Raw genomic sequence first — 17,186 nt, forward strand, 5'->3', positions numbered from 1 at the left:
ATATCACTTTTTAAAATAACTTTTTGGCATGTGTCGGAAACTAGGATCAAGAACTTAGAATTTGTTTGTCTAAATTTTAACTTAAGTTTAAATTTTCGATTTTAATTCGAAATTTTTTGTGTAATAAATCAGAAACTGATTCTGAATTAAAAAATTTAGAAGATGAATTTTTTTTTTTTGAAACAAGAAGATGGATTAAAATTAGGAATTCATACAATATACTTTTTTGAATAATTTATTTTATTATGTTTTCAAGTAAAAGTAATTCATCACTTGAATAAATAATCTATAAAATTATATTTATGTTTAAAAAATTAGTAACTCATAAGTATATAAAATTATGTAAAGAAGATTTAAAAATTACGTGAACCAAGGTAAACCTCCTCCATTCGGGAGTCGAACCTGTACCAAGAGGATACAAATCCTCTCTTTTAACCAGCTAAACGAACCTTTGCGGGTTTCAAATAGTGGATTTTATATGAAAGAATTTGAGTTGTCATTTCAATTTTTCAGATTTTTATAACGAGGATGTATTCGATGATAGAGAAGGTTTTTTAGGTATGGAATCATGTTCAAAAATGTAGTATTATTAAATATTGTTGTTGTAAAAATAAAAAAGTTGTTAAGTAATTTTTGATATTTTTATATTTAAAATATAATATTATATTTTTATGAGATTTGATAACGGAATCTATGATACATTCTCATAAAAATTAGAAAACAATTTTTTTTCAAAATATAAAAAAAAATTAAAAGAAAAGCTGTTGTTAGATCTGCCAAAAAAAATTTTAACTGTCATCTCATCATTAATTATAGAAGTCGTAGATATTAGATACGATTTATGAATATATGATATCACTCATTCTTTTTTTTTTTGTCATAAGACTTTCATGTCATTGAATTGTACCGGAATACTCAAAAGGATCAGAGAGCTTCTTTCATACATGAAAAACTTTCATCTAACTAAAAAACATGTCGAAAAGCTCCACAAAAATTAGACAAAATTTTTGATGTCTGAAGAACAACACTCTGGAAAAAAAAATGCAAAATCCGCGAATTAGGAAGAAAGGAAAACTTTCATTCAAAAAAGTCTACCGACTAACTAAAGGTCATGCATAGATGGCCCCGGAATTTAAGCCAATAAAACTTTAGTGATTGAAATGTAAACTCAGATGAAAGACAAAAATCCGCAGAAATAAAGAAAATAAGGAGGGAGTGAAAAAAAAGAGGAAAGAAAGAAAGAATCAAGCACGAAAGATTATGCCAGGCACCGAAACAAAGTCATCTAAAATGACACAATCATCAATATACTTATATAAAGGAGAAGCGAGGGGCGTGTAGGTGGCGCCTCTCACATCGCTCCGTTCTATTATTCTAATTTTCTGAAATTTTTGGATGAAAAATATCAAAAATTAGAACTACCTTTTTTAGTTTCGGGTATATTTAATCTGATTTTGTTTCAGATTATTTAATTGTGGGAAAGACAAATTGTTTATGGAATATAGTAGTTTGAAAGTTTTAATCTGATTTTGTTTCAGATTATTTAATTATGAGAAAAAATAGCACACAAATCTCTCTGCACCTATAAATACCCCTGTAAATCGTAGAGTTTTGGATCATCTAAACACAACATCCTCTCTCTCAATACCACAAATCTACCTCTCTCTCATGATAGTTGTCTTGCTCAATTTTTAAAGGAGAAGCGAGGGGTGTGTAAATGGCGCCTCTCACGTCGCTTTGTTCTATTTTTCTAATTTTCTGGAATTTTTGGATGGAAAAATATCAAAAATTAGGATCACCTTTTTTAGTTTCGGGTATATTAGAAGTAAGTTTCAGAATTTGATTTTGTTTCAAATTATTTATGGAATATAGTAGCTTGAAAGTTTTAATCTGATTTTGTTTCAGATTATTTAATTATGGGAAAGAGTAGCACACAAGTTTCTCTGCACCTATAAATACTCCTAGAGATTGTAGGGTTTTGGATCAAATAAACACAACCTCCTCTCTCTCTCAATACCACAACCCTACCTCTCTCTGGTGATAGTTTTCTTGCTCGATTTCTCGCTCGGAGGTGCCGTTCTTCTGCAACGATAAGTGAATGCTATTTATACAGTATTAAAAAAATAAAAGTTGTTGCAAGCAAAGGTAGTTATAGACCGCTATATTGGAGTCGACAAATCCAAACACGAAAAAAGAATATAGTCTTGACATGATATTGATGGTTGATATCAATAAATTAACTATTAGTGACGTATGTTTGTTGGTTATTCTTTTATAATATTTGTTTTGTTCATCGGACATGTTTGTTAATTTTTATATGATTTACTTTGTATACATGAAAAAATTATTCATGCATTATCTGTTTGCTCCGTTCAAGCAACTTTTAAGTAAAGGTTGTTTATACGGTATTAAAATATAAAGGTTGTTACAAGGAAAGGTAGTTATAGACCGCTATCTCATAGATTTAAGCTAGATGTTTTTGTGCACAATCAATCCCAAAAAACTAGAGGAAGGTGAAAATGTAAGAACATGATTACTTTAAAAAAAAACAAATAAAATTAAGATTTGTCATGCTTTAAATTGTTAATTACGTGTATAAATTTATTTTCATTTTTTCACCATGAATTATAGTCCAATTTTGCAATTTTATATATTAGTATTGGTATTACATCAAGATTTTTATAATTTAAATTTATTTTATCCTACAAATATTAATTTTGAAACATTAATATACGTTTTATTGACAGCCACAAAATTATTTTATTATACAAATATTAATATTGAATTATTAATATAATTTTTATAGACCGCCGCAACGCGCGGCTTCTCAACTAATTGTTAATAAACGACAAACACAATCGCAAGTTCGCAACACACGATGAAAAAGCCATCTACTATGGCACTCCCTCAAAAGGGGCACAATAATTAAAATCAAAGAAACAACTGGTCTTATAAATTTAGTTATAAAACGAATCATAAAATTTAATAACTAAAAATATAACCAATTACAAAGGACATATAAGACAAATACATTTAAAAGTATTAAAATAAGATTTTAAACTCATACCATTGTCGTGGGGTCAATTCACACGATCCTTAACTTATCAAATATAAATAAATGTAATCACGGCTACGGCTAAAATTGAATTGCAGTCGCTTAACTCGTCATTGACTCATTTATCACCAGATCAAAATCTTGAAAATCGAGTATACCTAAAATCTTGGAAACGGATCCGGTAGGGAATAGTATTGAGAAAACGAGAACAAATCAAGTAAAATAAACTGATTCAGAGCTTTTCATCAATAAAATCTCTAACAACGGCCAAAAAAAGAAGAAAGAGTGGAGGCTTGGGTTTCGTGAGAAGAGAGAGTATTACTCGTATTCACCCTCTATAGTATAGAGTCCCGTTCTTGTTGTGGTTTGCAACATCGATAAAATTGATACTCCCGTTGGATGAGTTTGTTGACTTCGGCCACGTATTTTAAAATTCATTGACCGCATAGTTACATTACTTATTTTTAAAATTTTATATTTACAAATAAAAATTTAGCAATGAAATTTTCGTTTACAAAAGAAAAATTAAAAAATAAATTTCAGAACTAGACGGTCAATGCACCTTAAATTACATGCTCAAAGTCAACTAGTTCATCTAATTTGGGATGAGGGAAGTATTACTCATTCTAAATATGATAAAAATAATATTTTTGATTCCTATGATTTAAATTATGATATTTATATCATTCTTATTCGAGTAAAAAGAAAATAGAATAGGATAATTCCTCATCAGCAGTTCTCATTTATACTGTAAAAAAAACCTTGCGCAAACAATGACATAAATCGGTGCCTTATTTTTACCGAGTCAACTCGCTAATTGAATCACCTCCACGCGGCCACACCCCGACCCGATTTGAACCGGCGGTGGTGTTGGAGTCCACCGGTGATGTTGCCGAGGACAAACGTTCACAGCCGTCGGATGACTCAAAGGCTCCGCATAGCGGCAATCTCAGCCGTTAGATCGTCCAGGATCACTCTTCTATTCTGTTGCTTAACTCTCTTCTTGTTCTTCGTATTAGCTAGCAAAACGCCGTCGTTTCTCGGTTGGGAACATGAGGATTTATCTCCTGATTACTACGACGCTTCTAGGTAATAATAATAGTAATAGTATGCTTACGTGGATATTTTTTGCTTGAATTTATGGTTTTTAAATGCTCAATTTATTTCTCTGTTAGCATAAATTTCTGTATATTTGTAAATTGCTGTTTTATTGAGAATGAGTTTCGCTGCTAGAAGTTTCTAATGTTTCTGTTACTGTTTTATATAGAACTAACTTGTGTGTTGTTCTATTGGAGATAAAATAAAATAGTAGGATTCTACTTGTGGTCTCAGAAATTGCAATTGAATCTTATAAAGATATCCACAGAGTGGCAATCAAAGCGGAACTATTTTTTATCGAATAAGTGGTAGGATAATATAAATTGTCGATGTAGACTATTATTTTTGGTCGTCGATTCCTGGCTTTTGGACTTGTTGCCGCATATACTGATGTATATTGTTGACGTTTGATTTTAAGCGTGGTGAGGCATGAAGAAATGCTGATGTTGTACTGAGTATTAACCTGGCAGTGTCCGACACATTAAATACATCAGGCCTCGAGTTATATTGGAGAAACAGTCTCACCATAAATATAGTGTGATACGGCACCAAAATTTTTAACTTCATATTAAGTGTGAGTTATCAGTGAATGAATAGCGAACTGATATATGGCTCGTTGTAGGGGTAGTAATATCAATGGCATCTTGGAGCAAGTCCAACAGCTTCCTTAGATGAGCTCCTAAACTCAAATATAGGGAATGCGACATGAATGGTGCTCCAACGGTATCCTAATGATTTCCTAAATCACCAGGATATCCTCAAATTCACTAGCCATTCCCTATTTTTAGGTAACCACTAGTCATCCCCTATTTTCTTTTTTCAAATAAAAAATTCATTTCCCCTTTCTACTCCTTTGATCCCCCATACTATTTTATACTTCCTACATTTTTGGTCCCCATTACTTTCTCTTTACTAGTTCAAATATATAATAATAATAATAATAATGAGGAATATATATAGGGATTTATGTTGGAGTTGATATACAAATTAGTGATCCTAAATCACTAGGACTCTTTATTTTAAAATATTTATGGGGAAAACACTAGGACAATGTTGGACTTGCTTAAAGTCACTTTTTTGACCAGTATAATGGCATTTTTTTTTTTGGCTGTATGTTTGCGTTTTATATCACGCATATATCCAACTGGCTATTTCTCTTTGAGGGGCATGTCTTTATGATTCATCAAGATTTACCATATGAGAATATTAATAAGTTTGATATTACTCAATTATATCATCTAGGCTGACATCTGATTTGGTCTCTAGTCTCTACAATTACATGTTTGTATATTATGCACAACAACTTTAGGTTTTCCGTTTTTCTATATTTTTTAATAAACATTACAAATGCAAATTGAAAATGAAAAGAGGAGAAAACATGGAGTATTTTTACAGGTAGATTAATAAGCAGTCATGTGATTTGAATTCTTCTCCCTTACCCTCACAACCTTACACCAGAGCGAAGGTGACCATAAAATATGTTATGTAGAAATATTACTCTTATACAGTTATGCATGGACAAGTTTGAAAAGAGTGTAGTGTTTGTTAGAGTTTTACTCTCATCCACCCTCACAAGTCACAACCCGGCGAGTGCGAGCCTGAGATAATGTGTAATGTAGAAACAGTAATGGACTAGTATAAAAGAGTCGAATGTTTTGTAAGGTTTTATGTGTATTAGGTTATGTCAAATTTTAGAGTTACTCTGTTAATTTTAGCTAAGTTCTGTTTATTTTGGCCAGAATGCACCTGTGGTCCGTGCATAATACATATCTTTGCCACCTTTTTTTTTTTAATCTTTTGTTACACCTGTACTAAAATTTAAAGTTATTATTGGTCAAGATATTACCAGGGTAAAATTTCATTTAGTTAAGCCAATATCACTTCAATAGACTACTGCTAAGTCTCAATAGTAATCACAAAAAATGCAAACTTTGAATCTTGCATACTCTTTAAAGATTGAATTGTAAATATTGCAATCATATACTGTATGTGGTTTATTTATATTCCTGAATATATGACCCTCTATAAGAATGTTAATGCTTTTCCAGAATAAATCTCTACTTATTAAGTCTTGTCTGGTTGTGTTAATTACGAAAAATCAACTGTATCTAAGCACTAAACGTATACTTGCTTTTCTTATTAAAGATCCAAACATTTTAATCATTTTTTTCCTTGTTTATACAAGTAAAATATCAACTTTCTAGATCGTGACAATATTAGTGTCTTGTACAGGAAAGGATATGCTCTACTTATAAACACATGGAAGAGAAATGATCTACTGAAGCGGTCTATCTCTCACTATACGTCATGCCCCGGGCTTGATTCAATACATATTGTCTGGAGTGAACCTGATGCTCCTTCGGAATCACTCACACAATTTTTAAACCATGTTGTACAGTCAAAGGCTATTAATGGGCGGCAAATTGAACTAAAATTTGATATAAATAAGGAAGACAGTTTAAACAATAGATTTAAAGAAGTCAGGGATCTGAAGTTGGACGCTGTCTTCTCTATTGATGATGATATAATATTTCCATGCTCTTCAGTAGAACTTGCTTTTAGTGTATGGCGAAGTGCACCAGACGCAATGGTCGGCTTTGTTCCACGTATTCATTGGGTGGATCAATCGGTATGATTTTTATGCATTTTTAAACATATCTCCCTTTTTCCTGATCAGTTTTTGACTTTTTTGGATAGAGAGTTGTAATACATCCATTGGTAATCTGTCTAGTAACTTGTGCTTTCTGGTTTTTACATAATAAAAAAACTAATTGAGTCGGTGGTAACATGCTATAATATTGGATGTACACAAAGCACTACATTGTTTTACTCCTTTGCCTGATAAAATCTGATTGATGCAAGATATTAGACTAATTTACATTTTCTATGAGAAATTTATTGACGACTCCGTTTATAAGGCTACATTCTAGGTTCCGTTCTTCTGTAATAACTAATAATGTAGTGGTCAATTTTTTTCGTATTCATTTAATTAATCAATTTATTTTCCACTTCTCTAGCATTTGCCTTTGATATTTTTCAATAAATGAAGTATGTAGTATAAAAAAATTGACCTTCCAGATATCTTTCAGTATTTAAGTCTTGAATTGAACCATTATGTCCATATTAATGTTATTCTCATTAGATGGAGCAAACTTGAAGGCTCTAATCAGGTTCCTAGTACAGTTCATTCCGTAAAATATTGCATGTGGAATAAGTGGAACTGTTGCTGAAATTGTTTGAATACCCATCCTGTTAGACAAGTCGACAAATAATCTTCATCTCCTTGCTGATAATCTTTCTCTAACTAATACTTCCGTATGATTTACCATCTAATGGGGTTATTAACTTATTATCTATCTAAATTTTTGCATGCATGTCTAGATCTGATATGGCAAGCTTAAGCATTTGTAGTATTACTGTTTCTTGGAATTTCTCTGTCTTCTATAACTGGATCCGTTATCATTAAATTTGTTCAATATCCACTTTGTACAGAAAGGTAATACAAATCAGTTCATTTATGGAGGGTGGTGGTCTGTCTGGTGGACGGGTAGATACAGTATGGTACTCTCCAAGGCAGCCTTTTTCCACAAAAAGTATCTTAGTATGTATACTAACAACATGCCAGCATCAATAAGAGAATACACCACCAAAAACAGGTTTTTTTCTGCTTCATAAGTCCTATTATCTACCTAGTTCTTTATTCATTATTATGTTTATAACTTGCAAATCAACCTCAAAGAAGCCTATTATGTATCGTTTTTCCTGATTGGATGGACCAGGAATTGCGAAGATATTGCGATGTCATTCCTCGTTGCAAACGTAACAGGTGCACCTCCCATTTGGGTTAAAGGTAACGAACCTTCAAGTTAGCCTTATACTATTACTGTAATACATTTGGTTGATACTTTTTGTGAGTTATTGCCATCCTCTGTTACTAAGAATCAGTCCATAAATTCATGTCAACGCAAGCCTTAATTACATGTCATTGAGGACAGCACATCATTATTATTATTATGGTGTTTATTGTAGGTAAAATTAATGAAATCGGGTCAACTGGTATCAGTAGCTTGGGTGGTCACACCGAAAAGAGGACGGAATGTGTTAATAGGTTTGTGGCTGAATACGGACGGATGCCTTTGATATCAACGTCTGTAAAAGCCATTGATAGCCGTGACTCCTGGTTTTGGTGATGGAGAAATTATTCATCCTTTTTGACTTGTGCAATTTCCACTCTTCCGCAGGATATTATAAACTTCCATTAGTCCCTAACTGCTATAATTTTTGATGCTATAGGATATAGCTTGTATGATATAATGCCATACTTGTAAACGACTACATATATATTGTGACAGGTTAACAACTCAAGTTACTTAACAATCCAACTTGTTTGTAATTTGTATTTGTAACAATCACTTGAGCCCAAAATTTTGACCAAATAAGGCATTTCCTTTTTGTAGTAACGTAAGTAGAGCAGGGCAGTACTATTGTATTTCCGAAGATATTCAGTTTGAAGTTAAAGTACATTGTACACAATGTCTCTTTTGACTTCTTAGATAACCTGCATCGACCCAACTAAATTGGACATGGACACCATATTATATGTGAATTATTTCTTCTCTCCTCAACATCAAGGGAAGAGTTGCTTGATCATAGCCATTTTCTCATCTTAATGGCTTTATTTTCTTCAATCCTCTACAAAATCGTAAGCAACTATTTCAAAATTCACTTATCAGTACACTTGCCTGCTCTTCAAGCTATGCCCCTAACAGTGCCAGATATGGTGAATATGTGCTGTTCTTGAGCAAGATGCTCAGGGGTCATGAAGAGAATCACTTCTTTACAAGGCCTTGCTGTTATTCTGAGATGTATCAAGCGGAAAACATGTTTCTTCACCACCGGTGTTCCATAAGAAATTGGCATATCTGGATGCATGATACGAATTGTCTGGTTCAGCTGCCATGGCTTGTATGTATTTCTCTTCTGCTCCCCACAAGTCCTTTCTCACTTTCCACAAGAAATTGGCATAGTGGCTCATGGATTCTGCATCCGGTGGTTCTACTTGTATTGCGCGTTTGAAGCACTCCTCAGCCCTGTAAAAAACCTCCAACTTTAGGTTACCGATAAAAATAGTGCACAAACTCTTCTGAGTAATATCAGTACAAATCATTGCAACAGTCAATAACTTCTTACATTTATAATTTAGCAATTTATCTTGGTGTCGATTGTCATGTTTTCTCTGCCAGACCATATCAGTAATATATACTTTCATCAACAAATTCAATCCTTATTTAATTATTAAAAATCAGCGCAACAAAATAACCACCAACTATATATCATAACATAACATCATTCATAATCAAATGAAACCATAACTTTCGATAAATTTACCTGTCATAATCATGGGCAACCAGGTGAAGAAATTGGGCATAATTGCAAAGAAGAAGTGAGTTGTCAGGATCTCGAGATAAACCCATCTGATATAACAGATCAGTTTTAAAATAGTCCATCTTATCGTCTGGTTCAATCTCCACTGTTACAGGCGATACAAACCATTGCAACTCGTCATGATCAGAAACAATGTCTTCCAGACCAGCCACTTGCATCTCTTTTGCTTCATCCACCATAGAGTTCCACAATTTTAGTTCCTCTACACTGTCAAGTTCCTGAGAAATTTCATCATCAGGAACATCACTTGGGTAGTCAAATGATGGTACTGATCTACTCAATCGTCTGTTATCATCAATACTAATAAAATTGTGCTGTTTCATAGACAGTGCCTCCGTTGTGCTCTCATGTAATGGTCCCGTGATCAGAGGCGCTTCACTACCAATGTTATGTGCAGTGGCATATACACCGAAATTTGAAAGAAGCACCATCACATTAATCATCAGGTCTGGTGTCCTTGAAAACACTTGCTGAAACAACCACAAGAATGATACATGCATGTCGCGCTGTACCTTGGCTATAATCCCTTCTAAATCTTCATCACAAAGCACTTCTCGTATTTGTAATGCACAGCTTTGAAGCTCAATAATGATGAATTCCATGGAAGAGAATGCCTTCTGAAACGAACAAGAATAAAGTTTTCCTGTATCCCCAAAACCCCCGTGCCTCTGCTGCTTCTTCTTAATCATCCGAAGTGACAAAGGAATCTCCATGCTGTTCACCTTTCTCTCTATGCTGGCACGCAAAACCTCTTCTCTCTCAGGCCAAATTGGTGGGCTGGGTCTTATTCCTAACCTTAGAGGCTCTAGGTAATCAAGCTTCAATCGCGAAAAGGTCCCAGTTTCAGTATACTCGCTCCTCCTATGTTCGCTTATTAAGAAATTCGACTCAGAGAGTGTACAAATAGGATTAGTCTTGCTATTTTCTTCATCAATAACACCATCACAAGATAACTCGAAACTCTGGGCTAACTCCTTAATATACTCTGAAGAAAATTCATCGGATACATCATCTAGGTTGGCACTACACGAACGTCTAATCGTTCCACCTCTTGTAACAGGTCCCCTGAACAACCTAAACTCTTGAGGTATCTTAGTACTAGAAGACAAAATTGATGAACTTATCCTACTTGAGCTGGGCATTTGAGAAGTAAAAGACTGAGGAAGTACATTATGTGACCATTGACATGCCACAAGCTTAAATCTCATATTTGGAGTAGAACTTGCTAAACCAAAGGGGAAACAAGTACTGATTTATAGTGCAAAATAAACAAGAGAATCAGTCAAATAATAACAGATTGCCCGTGTATAAAGACACACTTTAAGGTACTTGTTGACTTGTGATTGGCTCTTGCAAGGTAAGCTGAAAGTCCTAAACTTGTTTTTGGTTCAATAATTCAGATCAAACATGTGATATACAGATGAAAAGGCTAAATTTCAAATTATATGGCCAACTTTCACTACCATTTCACACCAAAATTGCAGATATAACACACAGATGTGACACAAAGATATATAAAAAAAATATGGGCCAGTTCCTTTAAAAAAAATCTTTAAATACCCATATATTCAGATGACATATTCAAGAAATAGCAGAGATTATGTAAAAATCGAAATTTTACCCAGGCGAGTGAATATGATGGTTCCTCTCTTGATGCGAAAAAATCTTGATTAGAGAAAGAAAGCATGAAAGTTGAAAGGGCAGGAGAATAATTGAAGAAATGGAGGTAGTTGAGAGGTGTAAGAATCATGTAATGAAGGGGAAGAGTTGGATGATGAAGAGTTGTTCAAGGGATGTGCATGCACAAGACTAGTCACTGTTGTTCAGTTTTTTTTGTTTCAGTTGCGAGTCATGTGCCCTTTGGCTAGCTTTGTTTGACACGTGCTTGCTCCTTGTAGTTTACACGTGGAGGTTTATTATTCATCCATATCTTGTTGTCACATGTGTAGCACGCATTTCGATGTTACTGTAAATAGTAACTGTTCACCGAGATTCTGCTTAGTAATCATTGATTTTCTGTAATTAACGTTATTCATGTTCACTAATCTTCTTTTTAGTGAAAATCTAACTAGCAACACTTCTAATTTCTAAACGCTTTTACATACACACTTTAATAGACAGACATATGGTCGAGAGCCAGGCTTCTCCAATTTGAGTTGATTAAATAATTTAAATTCGAGTGTTAAACAGGGATACATTATAAATTTCAAATTTGGAATCCAGATTTTGCGATTCGATAATGATAAGTTGCAATTTGAATTATCAAATTAATCTTAACAGATATGGATAAAATTTAGATTATGATATAATTGGATTGAGTCTGCTTCAATTTAGCGTTAAATTTACTAAGATATTACATAATTTTATCATAATACATTTATAGCATAAAAATAATAAAATCCAAGACATAGTTGATTATAATCGTGAGTCAAATAACTTATATCAAGAATACATATTAGGAGCCTAAACATGATTCTTAACTTAATTTTTTATAGTAAAAATTCATCATTTTCTTCATATTATTTATTTCTATATTAATAAACATAAAAACCAAATAAGGTATACACAAAACATTGTTAGAATCTAAAATATATATTAATTTTCTTAAAATTATATATTTGATATAAGGGCCGTTTGGGTGGGTTTAAAACAAGTGCTTCTTGCTTAAAGTAAAAAAATGAAGTAGAAGTTGGAAGCAAGTTAAGACTTATAAGTGATAAAAGTGTTTGGAAAATAAGTAGAAGCCGTGAGACGAAAGCTAACATTTGTAGTTTTTTATAAATACCTCTTGACTTATTACACAAACGCTACAAATAAGTGCTTCTAATTTATAATTCTAGAAGCCAGACTTATAAACCTGTGCCAAACACCGCATAATATTTAAAAGTCAATTAAAAGCTTTGGAGGTGCTCGTATATTCCGGACCGTGCTAAGATTTGAGACCACTTAAAGTGAGCCTTAAAATGACTACCACCAACGACTACAAGTCCATCTTGTCAGAATATATATCTTGGTTGGGCCGAATGTATATCTTTCCATAAAAGCGGAGATGGGCCGCACGCATCTCCATCCTTCAAAGTAAGAGAATAAGATAAACGATAAATCTGAGCACAGTAGTCGTTGCATAACACGACGATGTCGACACGCTACTAAACATGACCAGTACTTGCTGAGCTTTTTATCGATAAAATCACTGCTTTCCATCAAGTCGAACATGATATTTTATTGGAACCGATGCTTTTCGTTGGTCTTGAAGACTACGCAGCCCCGATATTAGATAAAGCACTAACCCAAAGTCAACACGTAGACGAAACATACAGCTCAAACTTGGGGTGCAGCAGCCCATCTTATTTTGCATTCACACATGACCGATAGTGCCTGCTTATTTTTTTGACAAAATGCAAATTCACTCCATTAAATTAAAACAAGTCTAGTCGGGACAAATCCTCAACTGACAATGCAATCAGGTTAATAAACAATAAAACGAGCTAAACAAATAGCCGCATTGTTTCCAGACTGCTTAACACAATGAATCCAATGATTCTTGAAATTGAAAATGAATACAAAGGCTTCTCGAGTAATCCAGCCTACATCAATCCCGAAAATGGTAGCTTCACAATTGACCTTCACAATAGCTTTATGGCTGTTGCGGTGTTCAGACGACTCAGTTGTAAAAACTAAGCAATGAGGAACAAGAATCCTCGAATAATGAACAACTATAATTTGTGAAAGGTGAGCACATGCGATCACCACCGTTCCAAGCATACCCCAGCTATCTACGTGCCGGGAGCCAGCTATAGACATGCCCAAAGTATTAATGATGCGATAAACCAGATCTCCCAAAATTCCATCCCAATCATTCTCATTGATAATGCAGGAAGACATAACAACCACAAATATAACACCCAGAAATTGGGTACTAAATCAACACACGCCAAAAGGCGAGACAGAAAAACACAATCGGACCTTTGATTTCAAAAGATCCGATTTATTCAGAAAACAATCAAGTCCAAACTCAAATCCGAAACAGATCTGAAAATAAAACTCGATTGGAATCTTCGAGGTTTAAGCAACACTCGATTTTATTGAAAAACAAAAAATAGGCAAATAGTGGAGAAGATGGGAGAGCGAAGTGACAGCTAATTTTGGGAGTCGACTCTCAAAACCCTAATTTGAGAATAAGGTACACGCCATTTTCAGTAGTGCCTGCTTATTTTAAACCATCTCTACTTCCACCAAAGCAGAATACGTGGCTTATTGATTTAACCTATTTATCAACAATAATAATTTATTTTATGATATAATATATAAATATATATATATATTTATTAATTTCTAAAAATATTTATAGATATGTCCTCAATAAATATTAAAAAGTTATTAGTACTATATTCGTATTCTCAAACAGAATAACTGGCTATTTATTTAACTTATTTATCTAATAATTTATATTCATATGTGTATTTTTGAAAATAAATACTTGTTTTCTAACAATAAATAACTACTTAATACATATCTTAAAATTATTAAATATATATTTTTCGGATGCAAATTCTCAGAAAATATAAATTTTACCAAACGGCTTCTATTGACTACAATGTTAAGTTGTTTCTAAATTCTTCTTTCTAACAAAAAATTGTAGTACTATTTAGAATGTAAAAAATTGACCAACCAAAGTTCATTCAAATTTCTAATGACGTGATTATGGTCGCCAACCAGTTCATTAACACGTAAACATCACTATTTGAACCGACTCCCCTCTTGTCATTAAAATAATCTGTGTTTAAAATTTCAGTCTATATTCAACAACATTGACTTGTAAACATAAGACGCGGTGACTTGTGAACGAGCTTACTTTTGTCGGAATCAACTAAACAAACAGTCTCCTACTACATGGATAAGATTGGACCAACTTTCAAATTCGTCAAAAATTTAAGTTACCATACATGTATCAATCGAATAACCAGCTCCCTTTCTGTAAAACAACAATAACACCAGATTAAATTAAATAATTCTACGATGTAACGATAGTTCTAAACAAAATTAACTGAATTCAATGTAATTGAACGGAGCTAGGCTCGTGCTTGTAACCCGACCAACCCGACTCTCGACTCATTTCTTCCCGTGAGTAAGCCAATACTCCCCCAAAAACGTCTTCGCTGCATCCAAACTCGGGAAATAAGTCGGTTCCAAGTAGATCTGTCCGAGCAAGTCCGCCGAATCAGCATACACGAACTTCCCTGTGGCCTGCAAGCTCCCCATAACGTTCACAATTACTTGTTTATACGAATAATAAAACCGCTTCAACGCCGATTCGATTCCCTGCAATGCCTGGAGCAAATGTATCCGTTCCAATCCTGATTCCCCCGTCTTCTGGTACAACTTCATCGCGGCTTCCTGAATAGCAGGTCCTCCTGTTGGATCCACCTCTACGCCCAAAATCTGCGGGACTTTATGCTTCAGATCCTTGGAAAGCTTCGTAATCTCAACGAGACCACGAGATCGAAAACAAAAGGCTTCGGACTTGATCATCAGCTGAGTTTTTAGTCTCAGGAAGTCATCAGGATCCATGAGTAAGTGAAGATCTTCAATCTCCGCTAACAACTTCCATATTCTTTCGACAATCCAGCAATCATTTAAAGCGGATTTTAGTTCTCCGTTATCTAATTGTGATCCAATCCGTTTCAGAAGCTCATTTGAAACATCAATCCACGACTCCAGAATTTGGTAAATCGTGTAGAGAGATTGATTCTCCGAATTTTCGATATTCAAATGACTCCGTTTCAGAGCATGAAGCTGTACCGGCTTGCAGATGAGATCATAATCCAGAGTCGGCTTTCCGCTCAAATTCGGCTCGCCTAACCCTAATGTGTACGGACAATTCCTCATTTCGCATTCAATTGAGTACACAAATTTCTCGGCAATATCTTCTGTTTTTTGCCACGTAGCAAGCCGAGGCAGCAAGCTCACCTCGCTGCCTCGGCTCACTACTGTTGTTTCTCCGCGGAGTTTCCATACCTCCGCGGAGCTATTTTCGCGCGACAAAGCGGCTCCATCGGAGCTCAAATCCGTGATAGGCGCTTTGCCGCGACTCGAACTGTTTTCTTCGTCTTCACATAACAGAGCTATGATTTGGAGCTGACTCGTTCCGAGTGATTCGAGTCGGCGTGTCCACTCTCTTCGATTCGTGTACGGCCTCGGATCAGACATAACGGTCGACACGAACCGGAAAGTGATCTCCAAAGCCGATAAAGCCGGTTTCATCACCGGTTCATTCACCCAACCGGCGAATTCTCGAACACTCCACAGCTTCTTCAGCTCCGGTAACCGAATATACTGCTCGTACGCCGCACAATCAGCATCGTTCGCCGGAGCTACGTCGGTGGCGAGAACCGGCGGCGGCGGAGCTAAACCGGAGAGCTTATTCGAAACCCTGGGAGATTTGTTAGGAGTGTTTGAAGTGATCATGTTTGATTTGCAGTCAATATTGAGCATTTTCTGTGAGAAATATAGATACAAGAAGATTGTGTGTATAGTTTGAAAGAAGTTTAGAGAGAGAAAGGAAGAATTAAACAGCTAAAGCTGTTGTGTTTTGCAAAGGGAGAGAGAGACAGAGAGGTGTATATATAGGTGGGTGAGTTGATGTTTTGAAATTGAAGAGATGAGCAAAGGCGTGTGGAGAAATGTAAATGAAAGTTGTTGACGTGGGAATTTCATTTTTGAATTTAAATTTAAAATTATATAAATTGGTGAAGCTTATCCAATTGCGGATATAAGCCTAACACGCTGGGAGGACTGGCACAAAAGTCATCTTCGTATACCGTTTTGTGTTCAAAACTATTAATAATATTATATAGTTTTATATTTAGCTAAATTAAATGTACCCACAAATAAATCTAAAAAATTTGTTAATTTTTGAATGAATTTTTGACTTTCAAGAAATTTCAGAAAAATCTTATTATAAAAACTATGTGAATCTAATACAAGAATCTTTTATTTGTACTTAAAAGAATAAATATTTTAATAAAATATTATTATCGGAATTAATTTTGGATTTGTATATTATTACTGTATATAGTAGAAGAATTTCCAAAGACCGGTTCTTAAACTGGATTGTGATCTATCCGATTTCGAGGACTAATCGTGCCGTGTTTTCCGCACATTTGACTACCATTTTATCTAGAATGAGCCTCTAAAATCTTGTCTAATAAATTTGGTACATGCTTCTTTTTAGTCATTTTCTTTCCTGCCACAGACCTCTAAATACATATATCTTCGGAAAAGTTGTTTCACCTAATTTTTTTTCTTTTTTATCAGTTCAGACGATATCCAATTATCCAAAGCCGTGTATTCCATAGACATTAATAAATTATAATTAAAATGAGTAGTGCTAATTTACTGAAATTTTGTCCCAAAACTTTTTTGAACAATATGATATATAAAATTTTAAGTTATACATCAGTGCATATAAATACAAACAGGTTATTAAATTTCGAAAATATTGATAATTTTTTCGACGTAAAAGAATAATATACTTGTATACAGGTTTTAGATAAAGAGCAATTTTTACAAAGAAGAAATAAAAAAA

General features: G+C 34.1%; 3 protein-coding genes across 3 annotated transcripts; 1 reads left to right on the top strand and 2 right to left on the bottom strand.

Annotated features, from left to right (window-relative positions):
- Positions 1-3,755: 3,755 nt before the first annotated feature.
- On the top strand, positions 3,756-8,613 carry LOC108215470 (glycosylinositol phosphorylceramide mannosyl transferase 1). The gene is made up of 5 exons (XM_017387986.2): positions 3,756-4,144; positions 6,386-6,782; positions 7,646-7,809; positions 7,933-8,003; positions 8,183-8,613. Exons 1-5 carry the CDS (start codon positions 3,942-3,944, stop codon positions 8,341-8,343), a joined length of 996 nt encoding a protein of 331 aa, XP_017243475.1. The 5' UTR covers positions 3,756-3,941; the 3' UTR covers positions 8,344-8,613.
- A 231-nt stretch (positions 8,614-8,844) lies between these two features.
- On the bottom strand, positions 8,845-10,953 carry LOC108215469 (uncharacterized). Its single transcript, XM_017387985.2, has 2 exons — positions 9,542-10,953; positions 8,845-9,243 (listed from the first exon to the last, which is right to left on the bottom strand). The coding sequence occupies exons 1-2, from the start codon at positions 10,804-10,806 to the stop codon at positions 8,991-8,993; spliced, it is 1,518 nt and encodes a 505-aa protein (XP_017243474.1). The 5' UTR covers positions 10,807-10,953; the 3' UTR covers positions 8,845-8,990.
- Positions 10,954-14,518: 3,565 nt separating this feature from the next.
- On the bottom strand, positions 14,519-16,248 carry LOC108215377 (nematode resistance protein-like HSPRO2). The gene has a single exon (XM_017387871.2). It carries the CDS (start codon positions 16,091-16,093, stop codon positions 14,711-14,713), a length of 1,383 nt encoding a protein of 460 aa, XP_017243360.1. The 5' UTR covers positions 16,094-16,248; the 3' UTR covers positions 14,519-14,710.
- Positions 16,249-17,186: the final 938 nt, after the last annotated feature.

This window comes from Daucus carota, chromosome 3 (assembly GCF_001625215.2).
Source record: "Daucus carota subsp. sativus chromosome 3, DH1 v3.0, whole genome shotgun sequence".
NCBI classification, from domain to species: Eukaryota; Viridiplantae; Streptophyta; class Magnoliopsida; order Apiales; family Apiaceae; genus Daucus; species Daucus carota.

Excerpts from the sequence above, each read along its gene's own strand:
- LOC108215470 (XM_017387986.2), top strand. The coding sequence starts at position 3,942 with ATGTTGCCGAGGACAAACGTTCACAGCCGTCGGATGACTCAAAGGCTC. Across the intron at positions 4,145-6,385 it reads GATTACTACGACGCTTCTAG|GAAAGGATATGCTCTACTTA; the intron begins GTAATAATAATA and ends TGTCTTGTACAG. Across the intron at positions 7,810-7,932 it reads GAATACACCACCAAAAACAG|GAATTGCGAAGATATTGCGA; the intron begins GTTTTTTTCTGC and ends TGGATGGACCAG.
- LOC108215469 (XM_017387985.2), bottom strand. The coding sequence starts at position 10,806 with ATGAGATTTAAGCTTGTGGCATGTCAATGGTCACATAATGTACTTCCT. Across the intron at positions 9,244-9,541 it reads GTTGCCCATGATTATGACAG|GGCTGAGGAGTGCTTCAAAC; the intron begins GTAAATTTATCG and ends GGTTTTTTACAG.
- LOC108215377 (XM_017387871.2), bottom strand. The coding sequence starts at position 16,093 with ATGCTCAATATTGACTGCAAATCAAACATGATCACTTCAAACACTCCT.